At 50.1% G+C, this 16464-nt stretch overlaps 2 protein-coding genes across 5 annotated transcripts in view; one reads left to right on the plus strand and one right to left on the minus strand.

The window, feature by feature from the left end:
• LOC127580908 (carcinoembryonic antigen-related cell adhesion molecule 5-like) overlaps positions 1-10791 on the minus strand; it is a 30458-nt gene extending 19667 nt beyond the window's left edge. The window contains exons 1-3 of the mRNA XM_052034889.1: positions 10579-10791; positions 5753-6073; positions 24-311 (exon numbers count right to left, since the gene is read on the minus strand). Coding sequence (XP_051890849.1) covers positions 24-311; positions 5753-6073; positions 10579-10627 — 658 coding nt within the window. The 5' untranslated portion in view covers positions 10628-10791. The remainder of the gene's footprint in view (positions 1-23; positions 312-5752; positions 6074-10578) is intronic.
• The window catches only part of LOC127580904 (SLAM family member 5-like), a 665368-nt gene that overhangs the window by 504305 nt on the left and 144599 nt on the right, over positions 1-16464 (plus strand). The gene's annotated exons all lie outside the window — the stretch shown is intronic.

The raw sequence follows: 16464 nt of genomic DNA on the forward strand, positions 1-16464 counted from the left end.
TGATTCCTCTCTCTGACACTCACCGGGTGTGTTCCATTTACAGACGTCCACCAGCCGGATCTGTGCCGTGCCCTCACTGACGGGGTTCCTGGCCTCACACCTGTACACAACGTCCTCCACCTCTGCTGTGTGATGAATCTCTACCGTCTCTCCGTGTTCCCAGAGGTGATGGGGGCTGTCGTTTCCCACAGCTTCTCCTCCCCTCCACCACATGAAGCTGGTGGGGTCGCCTGAGGTCACAGAGCAGGTCAGGTTGAGGTTGCAGTTCTTGGAGGTGTACTGAACCATGATGTATGTTCCTGACACGGGCTCTGAGGTTGGGACGGAGAGATGAATGATGAGTAAAGGAGATCCTTGTGGACACCTCGATCCCCAGCCCCACCGTCCCGTCCCCAGCAGTCCCGAGTGAAGTTTAAGCCAATCCCAGCTCATTTCCACCCACCAGTTTAACCCTTCCCTCACCCTTCAGTTCAGCCAGTTGCTGCTGGAGGAAGTTCCCAGGTGGGCTGCGCCCTCTTTCCCAACCACTGCCCGCGCTCATCCACAAACTCTCTGCCGTGTCCTGTTTCTGGCTCTGTATCCCGGGAATTCTCTCCAGTTCCACTTTTGAAATAAAGGTAGGAGTAGGCCATTTGGCCCCTCCTGTCTGCTGCCCCATTCAATAAGATCGTGGCTGATCTTCTCTTAGCTCCACTTTCCTGCATGAACCTCACATCCCTCGACTCCCTTAATATCTAAAACCCATCCACCTCTGCCTTGAGTACCCTGAGTTTCTGAGGTTCCACGACCCTCTTTGGTAGTTTGGAAGATTCACTGCCCCCTGGCTGAAGAAATTTCTTCCTTTCTCAGTCCTGAGCAGCTGACCCCATATTCTGACACCCCAGCCAGGGGTACATCCTGCCTGCATCTACCCTGCCAACGTGAGAGGTGATCTCACATTTCAGTGAGATCACCTCCCATCCTCTGAACGCCAGAGAGGTCAGTCCCAATTTGCTTCATCTCTCCTGCACTCCCTGCAATCTCTCCAGCTCTCTCTCTGTATCTGCTCAGTACACGCACAGACCAGGCCAGATGTGTACAATATTCCGGGCGTGGTCTCTGTATAATTGGAGCAAGACGTCTCTACTCTTGGACTCAAATGCTCTTGCAGTAAAGGCCAAGTACAATTTGCATTCCAATTCTTGGCTGTACCTGTGGGTTAACTTTCAGTGATTGGTGTACAAGGACGCCCAGGTCCCTCGGAACATCAATTCCTTTTTATATCCCAACATTTAAAAATTATTCCATCTTTCTCTGTTTTCTACGACAGTGAAGGACTTCACATTTTTTCACATTATATTCCATCTGCCATGTCCTCACTTTGCCTGCCAGCCCACGCTGACACCCGGCTTTATCTCAGCTGCAAACCTGGATAGATTACGCTTGATCCCCTCATCCGACTCACTGATATAAACTGTGCACAGCCGGGGCCCAACATCAATCCCTAAGGCACCCCACTGCTCACAGTGTCCCCACCCAAATGACTCCTGGAATCTTACTCTATTTTCTGTCTGTTAACTAATTCTCACTCTACACCACACAACATCACCTGGAATTACTGGGTCTAACTTTTTCAACAATCTCTTCTGTGTCACCTTATTTGCCTCTCAAAGTCCAATACACTGTTTCATCCAGCTTTCCCAACCTGTTCAGCTGGCTGCAAACTAAAGATTTAAGATACGTCAAACACAAGTTCTCTTTCATAAATCCATGCTGACTCTGCCCAATTCAATGTTATTTTCCAGGTCGCACAGCACAGTTTCCAGCACTTTTCCTCCCACTGATGTCAGACGAACTGGTCCATAGTTCCTTCTCCCTCTTTTCTTAAAGACCAAGGTTCCATTTGCTCTCTTCCAGTCTGTGGGAACCATTCTCGAACCGATACAATTTTGGAAGATAACAAAACATGCATCCACTCCCTCCACAGACACCTCCTTCTAGTCCTGGGATACAGGTCATCTGGTCCTGGGCACTTATCACCTTTCAATCCCAATCATTTCTCCAACAATAGTTCCTTGTTAAAGTTAACTTCTCATGCACTCCAGACTTCCAGGATCTTTTGTATCCTCATCAAATTATAGTCATAGAGCACTACAGCACTGAAACAGGCCCTTTGGCCCATCTAGTCCATGCCAGCCTGGTTTTCTGCCTAGTCCCACCTACCTGCACTGAGGCCATAGCCCTCCATACCTCTCTCATACGTGTACCTGTCCAAACTTCTCTTAAATGTTACAACTGAACCCACATCCACCACTTCCGCTGGCAGCTCATTCCACACTCGCACCACCCTCTGTGAAGGAGTTTCCCCTCAGATTCCCCTTAAATATTTCACCTTTCATCCTAAACCTGTGTCGTCTAGTTCTAATCTCACCCAACCTGAGGGGGAAAAGCCTGAATGTTTTCACCCTATCTATACCTCTCATCATTTTGTGTACCTCGTTAAAATCTCCCCTCATTCTCCTGCTCTCCAGAGAACAAAGTCCTATCCAATTCAACTCAGGTCCTCAAGTCCCAGCAACATTCTTGTAAATTTTCTCTGCACTCTAAAGCTTATTGATATTTTTCCTGTAGGCAGGTGACCAGAACTGCACAGAATACTCTAACTTCGGCCTCACCAACATCTTGTACAACTTCAACATGACATCCCAACTCCTGTACTCAATGCCCTGATTTATGACGGTCAATGTGCCTAAAGCTCTCTTTATGACCCTATCTACTTGTGACACCACTTTCAAGGAACTATAGATCTGTATTCACAGGTGCCTTTGTTCTACCGCACACCTCAGAGCCCCACCATTCACTGTGTAAGTCTTACTGTGGTTTGTCCTCCCAAAGTGCATCACCTCACACTTGTCTGCATTAAATTCCATCTGCCATTTTTCAGCCCATTTACCTTTCTGGTCAAGATCACGCTGCAAGCTTTGATAGCCTTCCTCACTGTCCAATCTTGGTGTCATCCACAAATTTGCTGATCCAGTTTACCATGTTATCGTCTAAATTATTAACATAGGTGATAAACAACAACAGACCCAGCACCATTCCCCGCAACATACCACTAGACACAGGCCTCCAGTCAGAGAGACTACCATCTACTACCACTTTCTGGATTCTCCCACGAAGCCAATTGACTACTTCATCCTGGATGCCAAGCTACTCAACCTCTGGACCACCTCCCCCGCGGGACTTCGTCAAAGGCCTTGCTAAAGTCCATGTAGACAACGTCCATTGCCTTCCCCTCATCAACCTTCTTGGTAACCTCCTCAAAAAACTCTATAAGATGGTTCGTCATGACCTACCACATGACTGATGAATACCCTGAATCAGGCCCTATATCTCCAAAAACTTATACATCCTGTCCCTTAGAATACCTCCCAATAATGGAAAGATGTGAAAGCATCAGGGTTGTTACAGTGGGTGAGTTTAACTTAGATGAGGCAGAATTTTTCAGATACATCTAAGAGGGTTTGTTGACACTACATGGATAGTCCAACGAGAGGAGGGGCAATGCTGGGCCTTCTTTTAGGAAATGAGACTGGCCCTTCAGTGGGAGAGCATTTTGGGAATAGTGATCACCTCTCCTTCAGTTTCAAGATAGTTGTGAATAAGGATAAGTCTGGACCTTGTGGGAAAGTATTAAACTGGCGGAGGGAAAGTTATGATATTATTGGACAGGAACTAAGGAGAGTAGTTGGGAGCAGCTGTCGTCTAAGAATATATAAGAACTGTATAAAAGAAAGGAGAGGGAGTTATGGGGTTTGTTAGATTTGAACATGATAACCTTGTGTTATTACTGGCTTTGTTGAGGCACGTCTGCAGAGACCAACATGGGGCTGTGCTGCTTTGACAGGTTGGTGATATGTGTTGTCTGGTGCTGGTGTCAGAGTAGTTCACGAGGATGGTGTCAGAGTAGTTCACGAGGATGGACGGTTGGAGGAAAAGGTTGGGACACCGAAGATTTGCAGGAAGAATGTGGGACTGCAAGGAGGGGGATTTCTGAGCCTGTCCACAGAAGAAGCCTGGAAGGGTCCTTCTGCCAGGATATTAGGAGGCCAAGGGGAACAAAGGACCTCCAATAGCCGATCATTTCAGCCAAGACAATCCATGACCTTGTGTGATGAGGCTCTGACATTGCCTGGGGGATAACATAAGGGCAAGGGCTACAGGACATTGGCAGCAATCTGGAGGACGTGGATCGACCAGTCAGCAGGATCTAAGAATGGGACAGATCGGGCTGCTCGGAGCACTGTAGAGGAACAGTCAGAGCCAGGCACAGTAGTGTAGCAGTTAGTGTAACGCTATGAAGGCACCAGTGACCCGGGTTCAATTCCGGCTGCTGTTTGTACGTTCTCCCCGTGTCTGCATGGGTTTCCTCTGGGTGCTCTGGTTTCCTCCCACATTCCAGAGACGTACAGGTTAGGAAGTTGTGGGCGTGATATGTTGGCGCCGGAAACATGGCAACACTTGCAGGCTGTCCCCAGAACACTCTACGCAAAAGATGCATTTCACTGTGTGTTTTGATGTACATGTGACTAATAAAGATATCTTATCTTAAGTCTCACAGCAACCAATTGTCTTGTTAAGTGTCGACTCTGTGATTCTTCTGTGAGGACAGAATCTGCCTGGAGTGAAACGACAGTGGTGGGCACTGAGAGGATGATTACCCTCGTGGAACGATCCCCCTTGATTCAGAATAAGGAGCCACCCATTTCAGACGGAGATAAGGAGGAATTTCTCCTCTCTGAGGGTCAGGGATCTTTGGAATTCTCTCCCCACAGAGAGCATTGGAGGCTGAGTCACTGAATGCATTCAAGGCCTAATTTTGGTCTGGAGGGGAGTCGGGGCTTGTGGGGAACAGGCAGGAAGGTAGAGCTGAGGCCAAGGTCAGACCAGCCGTGATCTCAGTGAGTGGGGAACAGGCTCGAGGGGCTGAATGGCCTCCTGCTCCTATTTCCCATTTTCTGATGTTCTCCTCCCTCCAATGGGAACCGGTTCACCCTGGGATGGAGGAGAGAAGATTTCTCAGGCAGACTCCAGCCAGGCGTTGCTGGGTGAGATTATTGGCAAAGTTATATTATTGTAAGAGTGAGTCAGGAACTGTATTGCTGGGTGTGAGTGTGCTGTTATGTACGTGTACTGTGTCACTCACTGGGACACTACATTCTGTGTAATGAACGCACAGGGGATCGCTCAGCAAAGCACAGCATGAAGGCTGAGGAATAAACACCTTGCTGAGCTCAGACCTCAGTCTGGGGAATTAACAAGCAGTGCTCTGGGAAACAGACGGAACAACTGGGATCCCTGAACATGACAGACCAGGCCTTTGACCTGGGGATACAGTGGGATCTGTTCAACTGTGACCCACAGATACAGACTACTCAGCCCATCCATACCAACTCCTTCCTTGACATCAGCCTATCCCTCCATTCCCCCCTCCCTGTGTGATCGGCTTCTCCAGCCTCGAAGCCACGAGATTCCTCGTTGACAGTTTGATCCTTCACGGCCCCTGGCCCAGTTTCCGGGATGTGGTGGGTGTGTCCCCCAGCCTGGCACTGCCTCAGCCCCACTACCCTGGGACCGTGACCCCCAGCTCTGGACACTGACAGTCAGTGGGGTTCAGTAAACAGGGGAATGCAGAGGATCTGCCCTCACCCATTAATTAGGGGTGTTTCAGGAACCGGTGAAACCCGGGCACCTCCGCAGCAGTCTCACTCACCGTACACCACCAGCTGGACTGTCTTCAGACTCTGTGCTCCTGAACTCGCTGTAACAGTCACCTCATAATTCCCAGTGTCCTCTCTCTGTAGATCACGGATTTCCAGACTGAAGTTCTTGAGATGAAGAGTTACCCGTTGCTTGTACTCCTCAGAACCGAAGGATGAAATGTCCCCCTTTGAGTATTCCACTATCCTGGTTCTGGGTGATGTCCGTCTCCACACAACCTGAGCAACGTCCTGTGCGACCCAGATCCCGGGAGTTAAGGAGACCGAGTGTCCCAGAGTTCCGTTCACAGTGGGAGAGGAAGCCCCAGTCCCAGCTGAGGAGACAAGAGGAGGCAGTCAGCAGGTGAGCTCAGTGACTGGAGGAGGAATCGGAGCTGGGAGAACCACAGACACAGGAGCAGGCCATGCGGCCCATCATCTGGGTCCCAGCCCTATGAGGGATCCGGCCCACAGTTCCTACATCACACAGTGAGCCCACGGGGGAACAGAGTGAAGACTCTCTGCACCCGGCCCTGAGGAAGGAAGTTACAGCCTGCAGCCCGATATCGATGGACGGGTCAGGGGGGGCACAGACTCAGCAAATGGGACCCAGTCCGCAGAAGGGGGGTGGGGTGTTTGGGGAGGGTGAACACAGTAACAGAACACGGGTTAAATTGGAGGGTGTGAGTGGTGTGGGGGGGACAGAGGGAAATGGGAACAGGTCAGGTGGGTGAGGGAGTGAAGAGGCAGTCGGGATCCCTGCCTTTGTTGGTTGGGACCCAGGGTCTGTGAACGGGGGAGCTGGACAGGTCTGGGGTAGGGAGTGTCACACCAGAGGGGGGAGAGGGGAGTTACCAGGATGGGGCAGGGCTGAGAAGGTTCGGTGAGGAGATGGGTCAGACTGAGGGGGTTCCCTGGAACAGAGGCTGAGGGCAGATTTAATCAGGATGTGAAGGGACGAGGGGCCCAGACAGGGAACAGGAAAGAGCTTTGGCCCTGGGCAGAGGGAGCGATACCAGGAGGCCCAGAGTTAAAGGAACGGGAGGTCGGGAATGTTCCCCAGAGGGAGGTGGGTGAGTCAGCCCCTCTCTACACTGTTCCGTCACCCATTCCCAGGGCTTGGAGAGCAGGGATCTCTTTGTGACCCTCCCCCTACTACCCTGAGATATGTTCCTCTTGGTGGGTCAGTGGTGGGTGGACTCCCTGCCGGAGGAGCTGAGACCGTTTGCGTGGTGCACTACGCACCTCCTCTACCTGGGTGTCTGCATGAGGTCCACTGAGGAAACCTGGCCGGCGAACTGGCAGGACTGAGAGACGGAAGTTGTTGGCCGGCTGGGACGCTGGTCAGGTCATTTTAGAGCAATTCCTTACCAGGACAGAGAGCTGGTCATAAACCAACTGGTGGCCTCCATGTTGTGGCACCGGTTGGTCACTCGGGTCCTGCCCTCTGTCATTGTCACCATGACCCAGAGGAAGTTGGTCGACTTCTTCTGTGGCAACAGGAAACACTGGGTTTCTGCTGCAGACCTGAGTCTCCCGACTGAGGAGAGCGGTCAGTCACTGGTGTGTGCACGTACCCAGCTGGGGGCTCTCTGCCTCAGGACCCTGCAGAGATACTTGTACACTGAGCACCCTCCAACATGGCATGTGCTGGCGATACACTTTTTCCGCCGGGGGGTTTCCTCCAGGAGGACACGCGGTTCCCAATGGCGAACATCAGCCGTGCTGCTCTGTGGGAGCTGAGCAGTTTTTATTGGGAGCTATTCCGAGTCTGGGACAGGGTCACCTCTAGTCAGAGCGCTCCTCCACCAGCAGAGAGTGGTGGTTTGGCTGTGAGAGGGGCTGGTCCCCATCCTGTCACATTCTCTCCCCACCCCCCCCTCTCTCTCTCTCTCTCTCTCGTTCTCTTGCTCACCCTCTGCTTTTCTGTTTCTTTCTCTGTCGCTCCTATCCCTCTCGCTCTCTCTCTTCTCTCTCTCTTTCCGATTCACACCTCTTTCTCTCTCTCTCTCCCTCTTTCTCTCTCTCTGTCTGTCTCTCACTCTCTATGTTTCTCTCTCTCCATCTCTCTCCGTCTCTCTCTCTGCCTCTCTTTCTATCTCCATCTTGCTCTCTTTCTCTCTCTTTCCGATTCTCTCATTTTCTTTTCTCTCTCTCTTGTTCTTTCTTTCTGTCTTTCTGTCTCTTTCTCGTCTCTCTTTTTCTCTCACTCTTTCTCTCTGTCTCTCACTCTCTCTCCCTCCCTCTCTTTTTTATCTCTCTCTCATTTCTCTGTGCCTCTGTCTCTCTTTCACTGTATCTCGTTTCCTCTCTTTTTCTTTTGCTCTCTTTCCCTCTCTTATTCTCTCTCTCTTTCTCTTTCCTCTCTCTGTGTCTCTCTCCCCTCTCTCTCACTATCTTTATCTCTTTCTCTCCATCTCTTTCTCCCTCTCTCTTTTACTTTGGTTCTTGGTCTCCTTTTCTCTCTCTTTGTCTCTCTTTCTCTTCGTGTCTGACTCTCTCTCTCCCTTTCTTTGCGTATCTCTCTCTGTCTCTTTCCATTTTCCCTCACTCTCTCTTTCCTCTTTCTCTCTCTTTCTATCTTGTTCTGTCAGTCTCTCTCTCTCTTTCTGTCTCCCTTTCTCTGTCTTTCTCTCTCTGTCTCTTTCTCTATCCTCTCTTTCTCTCTCTCCTTTTTCTCTCTCTCTCTCTCTTTCTCACTCTGTTTCTGTCCCTGTTTCTCTTCCTCCCTCTTTCTTTCTCTTTTTCTCTCTCTCTTTCTATCTCTCTTTCTCTCTCCCTCTCTCCTTCTCTCTCCATCTGTCTCTTGTGTCTCTTTCTTTCTCTCTGTGTTTGTCTCTCTTTTTCTCTCTCTTTCTCTCACTGTCTCTCTCTATATCTCACTCACTCTCTCTATATCTTCTCTCTCTCTTCTTCTGTCTCTGAAGGGAAGTTTCCCGGTTGCCTGCGTAACCCTTTATTCACCTGTCCTGTTCCCTTTAGGGAGCAGTGGGCAGACACTCCAAGCTTCCCCTGTCTCTCCAGAACACTCGCACCCTCCCATTTATTGTGGACTCCCTGTCTGTATCACCTCCCCAGATACATCACCTCACACTTCTGTGGATTAAACCAGGATGTGATGGTGCTGGAGAGGGGGCAGAGGAGAGTCACCAGGAGGTTGCCCAGGACGGAGTGTTTCAGTGAGGAGAGACTGGAGAGGTTGGGTCTGTTTTCCCCGGAGCAGAGGAGGTGAAGTGGGGACATGACTGAGGTATATAAAATTACGTGGGGTATAGATCGGGCAGGCTGCAGGAAACTTTTCCCATACCAGAGGCAGATCAAACAAGAGGGCACAGATTCAGGGTGAGGGGGAAGGGATTTAGAGGGGATCTGAGGGGTCCTTTCTCATCCGGAGAGCGGTGAGTACCAGGAAAGCACTGCCGGGGACAATGGGGGAAGCAGAGTCGCTGACAACACTTAACAAGTGTCCAGACGAGCTCTGGAATCACCCAGACATAGACGGCTACAGGACAGGTTCTGGGAGATGGGATCAGTACGGATGGGTGCCCCCTGGTCAGTGCGGACGTGATGGGACAAATGGCCTGTCTCCATGCTGTACAGCTCTGTGGCTCTAAACTGCATTTGCTCCCCAACCTGTTGATCCCTCACACGGACACACAGATCAGGTCACTCCCTTCCTCCCGGATGATCCGACTGTATCCTCAGCTCCACATTCCCGTCCACACCCCCCACCGTGACCTGTCACTTCCTCACGTCAATGATCTCTCTCCCTCCGCCTTAAAATGATCAAAGACCCTGCCTCCAGCGACCTTTGAGGAAGAGAGTTCCAAAGACTCTCCACCTCGGACAGAAATGATTTCACCTCATCCCTGTTTAAATGGGCAGCCCCTTCTTTTCACACGGTGACCCCTTGTTCTCGATCTCCCACAGGGGGAACATCCTCCCCACACCCACCCTGTCAGCTCCCTCAGGGTCCCACACCTTTCACTTCAGTCCCTCCTCACCCTTCCACACTGCCGCAGATCCAACCTTTCCCCACAAACATCCCACCTGTTCCAGGTCTCAGCCTGGTGAACCTTCTCTCAACCAGTTCCAGCCCATTGACACCTTCCCTTCATCAAGGAGACGGATGCTGCCCACTGTACTCCAGGGTGTCCCTGCAGTCTGGAGCTCTCCTCCTCACTGCCGTCCACACGGACAATGTTTGTACCACCTGCAAGGCTTCTTCACCCTGCCCTCTACTTTTAGCTCCAACTCGTTACTGTCTACTAGACGGAATAAGGGACGGGGCACTGACCCTGTGGGTCCCACTGGTAACAGCTCCAGTCACATCAACACCCGTCACCCATTCCCCTTTCCTCCCTCCCTCTGAGCCCATTTTGGATCCAATCTATTGCTCTCCCTTGGGTCCCGAGCGCTGTTACTGTCTGAACCAGCCCCTCCCACTTCCTACCACTCTTTGAAGCAGGAGTTGGGTCTGAATCCCCAGAGCCCCTGTGGGGGTGGGGAGCTGGTGTCAGGGTGCGGGGAGCTGGTTCTCACAGGGTGAGGGAAACGGCATGAAATGGTGGCAGGAAGTTACAGCAGGAAGTAGAGGGATGAGTGAAGCAGAATAACGTTGCACTTGGGACATAATACAGGTCTTGTAAATATATTACATATATAGATGGGGGTGGTGGTGAGTGGAGGAGGTCAGGTTCTGTGTCGGGGGAGGACTGACACAGAGCCAGGATGTGACCCCAATGTACTGACGGACCACCGCAGGCACAGAACCCCCGGACGGGCCTCACACATGCTAACCGTTCTACAGCCGGAGTCGCTCGCCACAGTTCGACCTTACCCACACGGATGGCAAAGACGACACAAAGCAGGGAGGGGAAACACTGCATCTTGAAACTTCGATGGGACTCTGAAGGCGCACAGACGTCGAAGCGGCTGTTTGTGCCGCCACCGGTCGTTGAACTGAAGGCGCAGGAACTGACGTCTGGTCAACCCCACCCAACGCTCAGTAACACGGAGAATCTCTCCCAGTCTCCCCGTCACACTCGATCCTTCTCTCTCTCTCTCTCTCTCTCTCTCTCTCTCTCTCTGTTTCTCTCTCAAACTCTCCAGCTTTCGCTCTCTATGCCCCTCTCTCTCTGTTGCTCTGTCTCTCTTTCTGTTTCACTTCCTCTCTCTCTCTCTCTTTCTCTCTCTCTCTCCTCTTTCTCTCTCTCTCTCGCTCTCTCTTTCTATCTCTCTTACCCTGATTCACTCTCTCTCTCTTTGACTCTGTCTCTCTTTTTTCTCTCTTTCTCTCTCACTCACACTCTCTCTCTCTGCCTTTTGCTCTCTGTCTGTCTCTCTTTCTATTTGTCCCTCCTTCTCTCTCTTTCTCTCTTTTTCTGTCTCTCTTTCACTCCTTATCTTTTTCTCATCTCCTTCTCTGTCTCTGTCTCTCTTACACTCTCTCTCTTTCTTTGTTTTGTTCTGTGTCTCTCTTTTTTTCTCTCTCTCTTTCTATCCTTCTCTGTCCCTTCCTCTATCTGTCTCTTCCACCTCTCTTTCTCTCTCCCTCTTTCTTTCTTGTCTCTTTTTCTCTCTCTCCCTTTCTCTCTCTCTCTCTTTTCTCTCTCTCTTTTCTTTCTCTCTGTCTCTCCGTTTCTCTCTCTGTCAATTTCTTTGTCGGTCTCTCTCTTTTTTCTCTCTCTCTCTCTCTGTCTTTCTATCTCTCTCTATATCTCCCTTTATCTGCATCTCTTTCTTTATCTCCATCTCTCTTTGTCTCTCTTTCTGTCTGTCTATCTTTATTTGTCTCTCTCTCTTTCCCTCCCTTTCATTTTCTTTCTCACTGTCTCTCTCTCTCTGTCTTTTTCTCTCTCGTTCTATCTCTCCCTCTCGCTGTCTCCCTCACTCTCTCTTTCTCCCTCCCTTTCTATCTCTCTCTGTTGCTCTCTCTCTCTCTGTCTCACTGTCTCTCATTCTCTGTCTCTCTTTCTCTCTCTTTGTCTGTCTCTCTGTCTCTGACTCTCTCTCTCTGTTTCTCTCTCACTGTCTCTCTTTTTTTCTTTCTCTTCCTCTCTCTTTCTTTCTATCTTTCTCTTTCTGTTTTTTCTCCCTCTCTCTACCTATCTCTCCCCCTCTTTCTCTCTGTCCCCCTGTCTCTCTCTCTTTCTCTCCCTTTCTATATCTCTCTGTTGCTCTCTCATTTTCTCTCTTCCTCTCTCTCTTTCTATCTATCTCTGTCTCACTGTCTCTCATTCTCTCTGTGCACCTCTCTTTCTCTCTCTGTGTCTCAGACTCTCTGTTTCTCTCTCTCACTCTTCCTTTCTCTGACTCTCTCTTTCTCTCTCTCTCTCTTTTTCTCTCCCTCTCTGTCTCTCTTTCTTTCTCTGCCTGTTTCTCTGTCTGTCTGTCTTTCACTCACCATCTCTCTCTTCTTGTCTCTCTCTGTCTCTCTGTTTCTCTTTCTCTCTCTTTCTGTTTCTCTCTGTCCCTCTCTCTCTTCCTCTCTTCCCCCTGTCATCACCCTTCACCCCTCCACACTCCGTAATTTCCACCTCTACCAAGGAGATTCCACCACCAGACACATCTTCCCCTTCCTCCCCCTCCCTGCATCCTGAAGGGATGGTTCTCCCCTCGGTCCTCTGGTCCTCCACCAACCACTCCCCATCCCACAGCACATTCCCATGTGAACAGGACATCCCACATCTGATCTTGTACTCCTTCCCTTCCCACCATCCAGGGTCCCACATACTCCTTCCAAATGCAGCAGAGATCCACTGGCATTTCTTATACATTCAGTGTTTTGCATTCAGTGCTCATTGTGTCGTCTCCGCTACACTGGAGAAACCGAACAGATTGGGTGAGTGTTTTGCAGAACACCTCTGTTCTGGGACAAGGTGACCCTGAGCTACCTCACTGAGACAGAATCATACACACAGACACAGGCTGATCGGCCCACCCCATTCATGCTAACCCCTTGTTACCCATCCACACTGATCCAGTTTACCAGCACTTGGTTACAGCTTTCTCTGCTCATGTAGATACTTCAATGCTATCAGGGTCTCTGCCCTCACCACCCCTTCAGGCAGTGTTTTCCAGGCTGCAGCTGGCTTCGGGCTGAACAAATGCTTCCTCGAAACTCTTCCTCCTTCCCTTAAGCCTACGCCTTCTTGTTTTGACACGGGTGTTATAGGGAAAAGGCTCCTATAAACTACCCTGTTTGTGCCCCTCATAATTCTGTACACCTCAGTCACCCCAGGGTTGGGGAGAGCACATCCACAAAGGGAACGGCGCGTAACCCCCATGAACATCGAGGTGGAGCACGTGGGCTCTCGCAAGCTCCCTGACACCCCCACTGTCCTCCCAGATCTTCAACATCAGAGGCCATTCGTCTCTTCCAGTCTATGCTGGCTCACAGACCAATCCCATTTCCTCAATAATTTTCCCTGTAACCTTTTCTCCCCACATTCCCATCACCTCCCCCAGATTCTACCCTTCAACTACACACTGGGGGCAATTTATGGCAGCCAACTCACCTACCAACCCGCAGGTCTCTGGGAGATGGGGGGGATCCCACGCGGTTATGGGGAGAATGTGCAAACTCCATACAGGTGACGGCCGAGGTCAGGATTGAACCCAGGTTCCTGGAGCTGTGTGGCAGTGGCTCTGTAAGGTATAGTACACTCCACTCTGGCTGAATGGTCAGGACCCTGAAGGATAGTGACCTCGCTGAAAACAAAATTGAGGTGATCCATTTGAGGTGGATAAGTCCCCTGGGCCTGATGGGATGCACCCCAAGTTATTGGGAGAGGCAAGAGATGAGATTGCTGGGGCCTTGACCAATATCTTGGTGTCTTCTGTAGCCACAGGCGAGGTCCCAGAGGACTGTTGAGAAACTCATGTTGTCCCATTATTCAAGAAGGGAAACAGGGATAATCCTGGAAACTATAGACTGGTGAGTTTCACAGCACTGGTAGGGAAATTACTGGAGAGGATGCTTAAGGACAGGATTTATGAGCATTTGGAAAACTATGGCCTAATTAAGGACAGTCAGCATAGCTTTGTGAGGGGCAAGTCATGTCTTACTAACTTGACTGAGTTTTTCAAGGAGGAGATGAATGCGACAAATGAAGGTCGAGCTGTCGATGTTATCTGCATGGACTTTAGTAAGGTGTTTGACAAGGTCCCTCATGGGAGGCTCATCCAGAAGATTTAGATGCATGGGATCCACAATGAATTGGTCATTTTGATTCAGAATTGGTTTATCCATAGAAGACAGAGGGAATGAACATCTGACCAATAAATAAGTAATTTTTTCTATAAATAATTGTAAAAATATTGGTTGATGGGACTTATTCTGGCTGGAGGTCTGTGATTAGTGGTGTTCCACAGGGATCTGTACTGGGACTTCTGTTGTTTGCAATATATGTCGATGACCTGGATGAAAAAGATTCAGCAGGATATGGATCATTTGCAGATGTGGGCAGAGAAATGGCAGATGGATTTTAACCCGACCAAATGTGAAGTGTTGCACTTTAGGAGATCAAATGTAAAGGGACAGTACACTGTTTATGGCAAGACCCTTAACTGTGTTGATGAGCAGAGGGATCTTGGGGTCCAAGTCCATAGCTTCCTGAGAGTGGCTACACAGGTTGATAGGGAGGTAAAGATGGCGTGTGGCATGCTTGCCTTTATTAGTCAAGGAACTGAGTTCAAGAGTCAGGAAGTTATATAGCAGCTTTATAAAACTCTAGTTAGGCCACACCTGGAGTATTGCATTCAATTCTGGTCTCTCCATTATAGGAAGGATGTGGAGGCTTTGGAGAGGGGGCAGAAAGGGTTTACCAGGATGCTCTCTGTATGTGCTATAAGGAGAGGTTAGACACACTTGGATTGTTCTCGCTGGAGCGGCGGAGGCTGTTGGGAGGTCTGATGGAGGTTTATAAAATCATGAGAGGCATAGATAGAGCAGACAGCTGGTATCTTAATTTAATTGGTTCGGCACAACATTGTGGGCCGACGGGCCTGTTCCTGTGCTGTACTGTTCTATGTTCTATATAGAAACCTCCCCCGTGGGCAGCTAGGACCCAGGTGGCTACTCCTTCCCAGAACAGTGTGTGTTTCCTGCAGGAGGCTCACTGCGTACCTCCCGTCCCAGACACTGAGAGATTGTTAAACATGGGGAGGAAACGAGAGGTGCCATTAACGATGAAGCTGGCTGTGGTTATCCTTATCTCGGAAGTATTTTAAATCCTGTCACTGATACCCTGCTGTGAAGAGGGTGCAGATTCCCTCGCCTCCCTCAGCAGCCCTGTGAGGAAGGCCTTGAACCAACATCTGGGCCCTTCCCCGGCTTCTTGAGGGCAGTGTGGAGGGAGGAGCTCATGGGCAGAGCCAGTGCTGACTGTCAGTGGACGGCCATGGAACTTTATTCCAACAGTCCCTGGTCTTTCCCAGGATATGAGGAGGAAATCAGTGAGGGTGTGAGGGGAGACCTGTTAAGGGCGTGATGGGAGACTTGGTGAGGGTATGAGGGGAGACCCTGTGAGGGGAGACTCAGTGAGGACGAGGGTATCCACCACTTCCCTGGGAACAGACTAAATCCCCCCTGAGGTCTCCCTGTTTACTGACGTCCGACAGGCCCACCCACGGTCTGTGGTGTGAGATGTGGCCATGGCAGCCCCACCCCAATCACAGCCCTGTCCCATGAGAGACTCCAACATATACCAATGGTCAGGGAACTGCAGTGGAAAACCTATTCTAAAGGAATGAATGTACGATCGCTCACCAAGCAGCCACAGAAACATGAACCTGTCCAAACATCTCTTAAACATTGTATTTGCACCCACCTGTTGTGAGAAAGGTTCTTTTGGTATCTTAAAGATAAAGGTCTGGACACACAGTCTTTGTAATTTAAAAATGGTTTATTAGCAAAGACAAATGTGGGGACAGAATGAATGGGAACTGATGCAAACTCACGCACTCTCAAGAAGGAGATCACGAATGTGGAGGGAAATCATGACAGAGGGTGCGGTGCACACACACACACACACACACACACACACACACACACACACACACACACACACACACACACACACACACACACACACACACACACACACACACACACACACAACAAATGGGTACAAATGATCAGGGAATAAACAGTACGATGTTTGAACACCCTGATTCTGGACAAACATTGGCTCTTTGGTCTCGGGAGTCCTTAACTAACTGCCCTGAAGTAGTGCACAGCTTATCTCAACATCCTCGGAGACAGAAGGAGAGAGCAAATCAAACATGGAGCACTTTTATACTGCTGGGGGGCTGGGTAGTCCAGCAAAGACAAAAGTTTTTTAAACGGGCCAATGGTAGATGTGCCCAGGAACAGAAGTGCTCGTATCACCTAATGGGGTGGAGCCAAACCTTGACTGACAGTGGTATAGCTTCCGACCTAATAGGCAATGCTATCATCCGACCATGGGGGTTGGTAGTGTTGTCACTGTCGCCTGACCCCTGGCCTTTCATACTACACCATCTCTCGAGCTTCCTCTGACAGCTAGAGCCACATACCCATCCCCCGCTATGTGAAAAATTTTCCCCTCAGGTCCCCTCTAAACCTGTCCCCTCTCACCTTAAATCTATGCCCTCTAACTTTAGACTCTCCTCCTCTGGCCTGCAACCATCCAGCTTACCTACGCACCGAACCTGAGATCAGGGAGAAAAGTTCCAGCCGATT

This window comes from Pristis pectinata, chromosome 20, assembly GCF_009764475.1.
Source record: "Pristis pectinata isolate sPriPec2 chromosome 20, sPriPec2.1.pri, whole genome shotgun sequence".
NCBI classification, from domain to species: Eukaryota; Metazoa; Chordata; class Chondrichthyes; order Rhinopristiformes; family Pristidae; genus Pristis; species Pristis pectinata.